At 41.5% G+C, this 10,022-nt stretch overlaps 1 protein-coding gene across 1 annotated transcript in view; it reads right to left on the bottom strand.

Moving 5' to 3' along the window:
• The window catches only part of LOC138040859 (thymidine phosphorylase-like), a 12,714-nt gene extending 2,926 nt beyond the window's left edge, over positions 1 to 9,788 (bottom strand). The window contains exons 1-3 of the mRNA XM_068886557.1: positions 8,742 to 9,788; positions 1,662 to 1,880; positions 1,106 to 1,360 (exon numbers count right to left, since the gene is read on the bottom strand). Coding sequence (XP_068742658.1) covers positions 1,106 to 1,360; positions 1,662 to 1,880; positions 8,742 to 9,144 — 877 coding nt within the window. The 5' untranslated portion in view covers positions 9,145 to 9,788. The remainder of the gene's footprint in view (positions 1 to 1,105; positions 1,361 to 1,661; positions 1,881 to 8,741) is intronic.
• Between the last annotated feature and the right edge of the window lie 234 nt (positions 9,789 to 10,022).

The raw sequence follows: 10,022 nt of genomic DNA, 5'->3' as shown, positions 1-10,022 counted from the left end.
CTCTCAAGATTTTACAGTTAGTAATGGCAGACTAATAAATAAGAAAATTCCAGTTAAAATAAACAGGTGTCTTTTTAAAATCAGAACTTAAAACTTGGGTCAGTTAGAAAAAAAAAGAATTGTTTTTTTGGTCATAGTACCACTTTAAGGCATGATTTGATAGTCACCAATGACTATCTTTGCAGATTTGATTCAAAGATTCGAATGTAACGAGCAAGAAAAATGCAGTTTAACCCGTTCCCTCCTATGGCTGTCACAGAAATTTTACTAATGCCAGACGATTTTATGTGTCATTGGGGGCTGGGTCATTGGTGAATCTAGGTCCACTCAAAAGGCATGAGAGGGTAACAAAAGTCTGAATCCTGAAGAAATGATTGTAATGCACCAGTCATTGTAAACACCCCCATCCTCCAACCTGAGAAAAGATGGGAGACTAGGGGAACAAAACCCAACGTGTGACCTTAAAATTTTCCTGGTATGCAGGGGTTTGGACAAGGTTTGCTCTTCGGTATCTGAATTGGGAAATTTCTCTGCTGAAGGATCGGAGTCTTGAACTGTCACACCGAGAGACTAAAATGACGGAAAGAAACCTGAGCTAAAGTTGTTGCCTGTCAATCTGCTTTATCTTTACTTTTTGCTTGCCATCCAAGAATACAATTGATTTTAATAAAATTACTGAATGGAAAATTCGTTGACTGTTTATTTTGTTATTAATGATATTTTTGACAAAATTCATGTGTCCTTTCTCTGGTAAGCGGGCACAAGCAGGGACATTAGTATTGCCCTGGGGACAGGAACATTAGCTCACTTTCTCTTGTCCTTTTGTCCAAGTCCCTGCCTTTTACCGTGTGTGTGTTGGGGGGGGGGGGGGGGGAGATTTACATGGACTGGTGCATAAATAATTCAACTGTTGGACTCTCTTTCAAATTACTGTCATTTGAATGAATAAGGTATGCACACAGGGTGACAGAGGACCACATGTGCTTTACTACTGTTTTTGCACCAAAAAAATCCAGCACTTACTACGCCCAGCCCTGTCTAAAGATGGGCTTGATATTGTCAAGTCGTCAGAGTGTATCACAGTATGGTATCAATTAAGTTGTACCTTCTTTACACACCAATTCCTTCAAATCCTGTGGACCTTTTCCATTCAAGCAGCTGATTGCTTCAGCAACCTCTACAGAATTACCAACATTGTTTCCCAGGGGAGTATCCATACTGGTGATAAGGGCCACTGCCTTGATACCCAGACGAGAACATATACCAAGCAAAGATTGAGCGAGAGCTTGTGCAATATCCTCTGTTGTGGCAAAGGCTGCTTTGCCATACTTTACATCCAGTACTAGGGCTGTAAGGTTTTCTGGTTAGAGAGAATGGACCAAACCAATTTTTTTCTCTACTGGTTTTACAAGTCTTAAGGATTAAAGGCATCATGTATCCAACCCTTCAAAAGCACATAAATGGAATATTTTACATGAAAAAGAAAACTTGATTCTTGATACTATGCAAAATTTCCAGTTGGAAAAAAGAGGCATAATGTACAATAAAAACTCATTTTGCTCAGTCTGTAACCCATTTCATGAAAGCTGCTAACAGAAACAGGCTAGACAACTTTGGCTTTATACAGTATCAATTTTCAATAATATTACTGTGAAGCATACCACAAGCCTTCTTGGATATGATGGAGCTTGAAATTAGAGGTACTGATGGTACTGTACCAGTAATGTCCCTTATCGCATACAAGACTTTATCAGCAGGTGCTATTGAGTCTGTCTGTCCCACAATACAGCAACCAACTTTCTCCATAATTCCACACATCTGCTTGGAGTCAAAAGTCACTTGAAAGCCTGGAATGGACTCTAACTTATCTAGGGTCCCTCCTAAATGAAAAAAGAAAGAACTGGTCCATTTGAAGACCATAACAGGAGTCATATTCTAGCCTGAACTTAATCCAATCAAAGTCACCTTAGCCTGTCTCTGATTCTTTTTGGTAGGGGAGAGGCTTTGGCCAGAGGGAGGGGAGGTCTGTTTAAACGTTTTCAACATTTGACCAACATTCGTTCAAGCAAAAACAGAGTTTTATGGAGGCCGTTCAAACGCTTCCAACATTGCGCCAACAAAAGAACCAACACTTTCATGAAATTTGATTGCGACAAACTAACAACTAGAAACCTGTCTCTCTCTCACCCAGATAAACTTCGCCATTTCTGACTTTTGCGGTCTGATTTCAGCAGGTGCCTGTTCTACAGTTGTTGAACAGACCATCTTGTCCCCAGAGTCCACTATTTTTCTTTTGGTCAACACCAAGAACACGGACTCTGGCCACTTCTAGTACAGAAAGTCCGCAAACCACAGAATTCTGGCTCATATACGCATATTCAGAAGTTTGAAACAACAGTGGTTGTCAATGGTTACAAAAATGGATCTTCACTACTACTGCACATAGGTTGAAAGTGGCCAGAGTCTGTGTTATTGGTGGTAACAAAAAAAATGTACTCTGGGGACAAGAATGTTGAACAGAGTGTTCATAACAAACTGAAAAAGATATTTACCCCCAAAAGTTCTAAATAAAACTGCTGCACTTAATTGTCGTGGTGACTGATTGAATGCGATTTAAGCGACTTCTCAAATTGTCGGGTTGTCACTCGTACCTAAATAAAAGAAAGGCTGGAAAGTAATTTCTAATTTACCTCACATCTCGCCGATAAAATGGCACTTCTCCGGCATCAGTCAAGTTCAAACTCCGGCGATGGCCACACGGATAAATTGACTTCTCCTTGACCACGAAGAACCCGCCGCTTTGCCGTTCGCCATCAAACAGGACACGACCATTAGTCTGGTGACAATTTTAGCGTCTTTCTAGGGGTACGGGGATCCAAGATCAAATTTCGCCTATCTGGATTTTTCGCACGTCTCCACGGACTTTTGACGTCTAAACCCTTTGTCTCGAATACCCAAATGCGTTGCTCGACTTATTGACTACGTAAACACGCAATTATCAGTTGATTCTCGAGAGTTTTCCCAGAGAAAAATTACTTGCTCCCCGCTTCTCTGCCCTTCCAAAAACCATCGAATCTATTATACATCGAGAAATGACTATGTTAAAGCTCACGTTACGTTATAAGAAGGAGACATTATAACGTGTACCGTACGTAGTAACACTAACAGTCAAAGGAAAACCCACCAAATCGCTCAAATTCGCCATTTACAGCCGCAGAAATGACAATAGATCGTTTTAACTGTCACGCAATAAAAAAATAAATCGAAAACCATCCAGTGGGAAAAGTCAAGAATTCGTGATGTTGTAGAAGATAAATGAAGAAGACAATTCTCCAAGTTTTAGGCCTGTGCGTTTCCCCAAACTTCAGATATTCGTTGAAATGTTTCGCAGAAATTTACAGAGCCCAGTATGAAAACGCCATGTTGGTGCACATCTGTGCACAGGCGGCCCAGAGTCGGAAGGTAAACAATTATAAGGATTTGTATGGGAATCTCGATAACAGACTGAAATAGATATTTACCCGCAAAAGTTCTCAATAAAAAAGCCGTACTTTATTGTCATGGTGAATTTCTTGCTTTTTGTGTGCTTTTTTGCCTGATTGAATGCGATTTAAGCGACTTCTCAAATTCCCGAATCGTCACTCTTCCCTAAATAAAGGAAAGGCTGGCAACTCATTTCTAACTTACCTCAGATCTCGCCGAAAAAATTCACACTTCTCCGGCATCAGTCACGCTCAAACTCCGGCGATGGCTACACGGATAAATTTACTTCCCCTTGACCAAGTTTCAAGGTCCAGCGAGTATCCATTGCTGAGAAACTGCGAAAAATATTCAAATTTTCAAACTCCTTCGAGGCTCGCTAACAACCAATTTTGACACGGCTGGTCAACGGTTCACTGAGCCTCCATACGGTGAGCGCAAACCTACGCAAGTGTACCCATAGTTGGGCAGAGCTAAACAAATCCCAGACTAGTCCCCAAATACCTGCCTGGGGTCATGTTCGAGTTTCTAAATCGGCGAACGATATTAAAATTTCCACACTGAAACCTTAAACACAGCTCCCATCGCTTTGGTTGCCCCACCGCATGTTATAAATCCGGATTTTCATCGAACTCTTGAAGCCTCGCGTGTGCAAAAATCCTCTCGTCCGATGACACTCGACACCACGGCTGTTTTTTGTTGTTGTTGGAAAAAGTATAGTTTTGTTAAGTGAATTGCTTTGAGCCAAAGAAATCACCGCACCGTAATTTCTACTGTCCAAAAAACAGACAAGCGAGATTGTAACTCGGATACCTTTCAGGTATTCCGAGTAATAATTGTTGGTTTGCGATCGATATCGCTTGATGCACCGGTGTGAGAAATAACTTTGGACATTTCAATGCAACTGGAAGCGCAAAAACAAAGCACAGATGATTTCAACGATGGCATTTTCCCTGGACTCTCAACAGAAAAATGTGTCCAAAAGGCTGAAAAGGTGCAGCGACCTTTTCATATGAATTTCTTCTGCAGTCATGATGTGAATGGTTGGCGGATGAAAAACAGGATTGTGTTTCATACACTAGTAAATACCTTCGACTGCGTTTCAAACTCCATCCAAACAGCTTCAGTACTTACGGAGTTCGATGAAAATCCGGATTTATAACATGCGGTGGGGCAACCAAAGCGATGGGAGCTGTGTTTAAGGTTTCAGTGTGGAAATTTTAATATCGTTCGCCGATTTAGAAACTCGAACATGACCCCAGGCAGGTATTTGGGGACTAGTCTGGGATTTGTTTAGCTCTGCCCAACTATGGGTACACTTGCGTAGGTTTGCGCTCACCGTATGGAGGCTCAGTGAACCGTTGACCAGCCGTGTCAAAATTGGTTGTTAGCGAGCCTCGAAGGAGTTTGAAAATTTGAATATTTTTCGCAGTTTCTCAGCAATGGATACTCGCTGGACCTTGAAACGTGGTCAAGGGGAAGTAAATTTATCCGTGTAGCCATCGCCGGAGTTTGAGCGTGACTGATGCCGGAGAAGTGTGAATTTTTTCGGCGAGATCTGAGGTAAGTTAGAAATGAGTTGCCAGCCTTTCCTTTATTTAGGGAAGAGTGACGATTCGGGAATTTGAGAAGTCGCTTAAATCGCATTCAATCAGGCAAAAAAGCACACAAAAAGCAAGAAATTCACCATGACAATAAAGTACGGCTTTTTTATTGAGAACTTTTGCGGGTAAATATCTATTTCAGTCTGTTATCGAGATTCCCATACAAATCCTTATAATTGTTTACCTTCCGACTCTGGGCCGCCTGTGATCTGTGGTGCACTAATATGGCGGCCAGAAAACAGTGTCAACATCTGTTACTTACTTTGGCTATCTAGGCGAGTGATCATCTGTACTGAACAGACAGCTATTTACCTAAGCACTTTTCCTAATGCTTTAAATTCTAAAAAGGCTCAAAACCATGAGATAAATATTATTTCTCAATAAACTCGATCGTCGCCTCGTGTCACGCACCGCTATAACTTAGAAATTCAAAATGCTCTGGTTTCCAAACGAAGCACGCTATTGAGCTTTAAAATTGCAAATGGATACAAATTTACCGCCTCTTATGCCTGATGAGAATAAAAACTTTCGTGGCTCTTTAGTTTTGGATTTTAGAAAATGATGAAGTAACGTGAGAACGATCTATCCACAACGGGAAACCCTAAAACATGGAATCGGGAATCCGTAATCCGGAATCGCAGGTCATTGTTTTACCAATACAGAGAGAGTAACCACTATCCTAAACATTCATAAAAGCTAACCTTAGGCCTACTTAGGCCTAAACAAACGTTTTTAGGCCTAATTAGGCCTAAGGTTAGCTTTTATGAATGTTTGGGATAGTGTTTGCTCTCTGTTTTGTACTGTGATTCCGGATTCCGGATTCCGGATTCCGGATTCCGGATTCCGGATTCCGGATTCCTGGTTTTAGGATTCCGGCTTTAAGGGTTGCCCATACACAACAACTGAGGTAGGTTTATGTTTACTTTGAGCTTTAACATAGTCATTTCTCAATGTAAGTTTACGATATTTCCCATACATTTCTTTATATTTCTGATATTTCGAACATACAAACAGACACACTTTTTGTGCGGTGTCTGACACTATGATTTCCAGACTGCAGACTGCCTACAAATAGCACTGATAAACATTATGTAAGTCTAAGCACCCATTTCAAATAGCACTGATAAACATTATCTTATCGTTTTCGGTCGGGACCACTAATCTCAGTGAATTGCTTGAGCGCAGTTCCTTTGGGCATTCCTGTTTTATTATTTTAAGATAATCTGGCCAAGTCTCAGCGTTATGCAAAGCTATTTGCGTGTTTACGTAGTTGAGCAATGCGTTTGGGTATTCGAGACGAAGGGTTTAGACGTCAAAAGCCCGTGGGGACGTGCGGAAGATCCAGATAGGTGAAATTTGATCTTGGATCCCTACCCCAAGAGAGAAGCTGAAATCAAAAAAAGTGTCACCAAAGTAATGGTCGTGTCCTGTTTGAATGGCGAACGGCTCTCAGACCGGCGGGTCTAATTTTCAGGTCGCGGGTTGCAGGTCATTGTTTCACCAAAACAGAAAGTATCCTAAACAGTCATAAAAGCTAACCTTAGGCCGAATTAGGCCTAAACAAACGTTTTTAGGCCTGGGGTTAGCTTTTAAGAATGTTTAGGATACTTCCTGTATTGTAGCCTGCGTAGCAAGCGTTCCTGTTCGACAGAAGAGCTTCGTTTCTGCAAACTGGCCGCGCGAAAGTTGCCCCAACTTCCGCGCGGCCAAGCTCTTTTTGTCGAAAAGGAACGCTTGCTACGCAGGCTATCTGTATTGATGAAACAATGACCTGCAATCTGCGACCTGCGCCCTGCAAATTACTGCGCTCTCAGACTGGAGAAAGCGGCGGGTTCTTCGTGAAAATTGGCTCGTTCTCTAAGCATGTGGAGATAGCTCTGGGACTTTGGGCTATATCGTTTGTTATCTATCTTCATGTGAGAGTGGACAAAAGGCCTAATCAAGCCGATTAAATTGTCGTCGATCGCGGAGTGATCAGTGGCTTCTGAGGTTCGCGCTTGTTTTCTTTTAATGAATGATAGCAGAAACCCATAAGGGTTGAAACGTGTAACGCGCGTTCACAGCTTCCGAATATTCAGTGCGAACTGACTGGTTGAATTTTTTAGTGCTAAGTACCATATTTGGAAACCCCTCGCTCTTGTTGTATGGTACTTAGCAAATTGAATATTCAGAAGCTTGTTTCCCAGCACACAAGGGGCCGGTACACGTTTCAACCCTTATGGGTTTCTGATGATAGGAGCAAATTTTAAGACTTGCCCAGAACACCTCAAATGGACACAAGGACACAAGATAAAGTAAGAGTAAGTTTATTTCTTGGATTTTCATCGCTGTAAACTAGGATTAGGCGATTTTTTTTCTGCATTTCATGTTTCCCAAAAAGCCCTACAAAACGTTACGTTGACTGAGCATTCAAATCATGTGTTTAAGTCCCCTGTGGTTAATCATAACTATTCTCGAACAATAGGTGGCGCGCGCTGAGTATTTCGACGGTAAGTACACGTAATACTTGCAATTTCTAACCCCACCTTAGATTAAAATCCAATAGCCCCAATCCCTCCCCTCCCCTCCCGCTTAGCATTCTAAATGGATCGCCGTAGTCTCCTTCGCAGCCGTTATTAGGGTCGTCACGCAACGCTCCTCCCCACTAACGGCTGCTCACGAGAGAGACACATTCCTTTCCCTAAAATTGACCAATAAGAAACAGGCTTCCATATTCTGGAAACCTGGTCCAAATCCCTCTCCATTACTTGAAAGCAAACATGGTGAATCTATCTCCTTCTTTTTCAAAAGTGTGTAAACAATTCAATTTTAACAAGTTAAACAAGCATCAAAAAGGAGGGATTATATTTGCAGTGCTGAAGAAAAAGGACGTATTAGTTTGTTTACCAACTGGCTTTGGAAAATCTGTCATTTTCAAGCTCTACCTATGGTATTTGACGGCTTCACTGGCGAGTCTGGCCACATTGTGATTGTTGTTTCGCCTTTGCTTTCCCTGATTAAGGATCAAACCGAACGCTTACGACAGGTGGGAATATCCTGCGTAAGTCTGAGCGACGCGAGTACGCAGGGAGAAATAGATCTTGTTGAACGAGGATTTTATTCGGTTGTTTACGCGACGCCAGATTGGCGTAGCCGATAACAATAACGTGCATTCTATTGGTTCTCAAAAACAAAGGGAAAGGAATGTGTCTCTCTCGTGAGCAGCCGTTAGTTGGGAGGAGCGTTGCGTGACGACCCCGATAACGGCTGCGAAGGAGACTAGCAACGCCGCGGCTCGCGTCGAAACTTGTCGATCACGTGTTCAGGAGGGTACAAGGGTTGAAAACAAACTTATCAAAAGAATCTTGTGCGTACGATGAAGCTTAACAGATTGTCTTTTTAAGAGAGTTTAATAATATACCTTTTTCGATTGTACATTTTGTTTTCCCAATACAGATCATTTCGAAGATCATGTGATAATACTCAGGAGGTTTGGTCTTTTGTTTTGTTCATTAAAAAGAGTGCATGCAAGCATGAATATGTCTGCATGACCAAACCTCCTGAGTATTATCACATGACCTGTATTGGGAAAACAAAATGTACAAGCGAGAAAGGTCTATTGCAACAACAAGCAAATATCAAAGTGAACAAAAATAAAACATGGTATAAGAGGCCAACCTGAATAACCAAGCGCTCTGCCAGAGATCATTGGGACCTTCACCCCGCACACAGCAAGAGCGGGTACAAGTGGTAAGCTGACTGTATCACCGACTCCCCCGGTAGAATGCTTATCTCCAATGCTTCCTTGCCATTCCTCAGGCCACTTCAAGGATTTACCAGAAGACATCATAGCTTTGGTAAGGTGCACCGTTTCCTCTCCGCTCATCCCCTTGAGTTGGATGGCCATGAGCATCGCGCCTATTTGACATTCGGAGACACCTTTCGAGGTTAGGCTCGTTACAAAGTGGTGGATTTCATCTTTAGACAATTCATATCCGTCTCGTTTCTTGGCTATTAGGTCTGAAAAATGAAATGATTTATTTGACATCGTAATTGCTGACTTTTCTAGCTGGCCTTCCATGTTTTACAAAGTTTTGGCCCCGCGAAAAATGGGGCGAGACAAACACTGCTGTCATACTGGCTGTCATAAATCGACCAATACAATGATTTATCTGACTTAATAGGGGAAGTGAACTCTCGAACATTGAACCAAAACAAACTTTCTTTCGCAGGAGACAACGCGTGTTCAATCTCAATAAATTCGAGCGACCAATGGAGGTCTTTGCGATTAAATTCAGCATTTAAGCCAAACAAGCTATATTTCAACAGAAAATATTTTTAAGCCGTCGAAAATGAAAGGGCCCACTGACGTATTTTTTGGGGTGCGTTGCTAAGGATGTAATGTTAAGTAATTTGAGAGAATTTAACATTATTTTGACCAGTTTCCAACTTTTGTAAGCCAATGACCCTAAATATGACGTCATCATGTCACGCCCATGGTCACGTGACCAATAAAAGAAAACTCTAAATTTGTCTCCGTGTTAGCAATTTGGGTATTTAATGGATGGTTTGATAATTTATATTCGTTTTTGCATCCAGTCAAGCATGGTTTTCTTTTTATTTTGAAAAATGTTCTTTTTAAAGACATAAACGGTACTGAAATACCCATAAATTTTTCAAAAAAAATGATTTGACAAAATCAATGCATATCTATATTCAGTATTTGGGGTTGAAACGTTTCATGTAAAAAAAATTAATTCAATTGACCGCTGGAAATTTAGCTTTTTCTCAAAACCGGAAGTCTGTTCGTTTACGCATCCGCAGTTGATCTGAGAACGAGCGCGAGGAAGGGGGAGGAAAAACCTCAACAACAGTTCGTTTAGTGACTTTTGCTTGTGAGTGGGTTTTCTTGTCAGCTCATGATATGATTACGTCAGTTACCTGAAGTAACATTTCACT

The sequence above is a fragment of the Montipora capricornis genome, chromosome 3, assembly GCF_036669925.1.
Source record: "Montipora capricornis isolate CH-2021 chromosome 3, ASM3666992v2, whole genome shotgun sequence".
NCBI classification, from domain to species: domain Eukaryota; kingdom Metazoa; phylum Cnidaria; class Anthozoa; order Scleractinia; family Acroporidae; genus Montipora; species Montipora capricornis.
The sequence above is the reverse complement of the archived record's forward strand: the minus strand, read 5'-3'. Positions and strand labels throughout refer to the sequence as shown.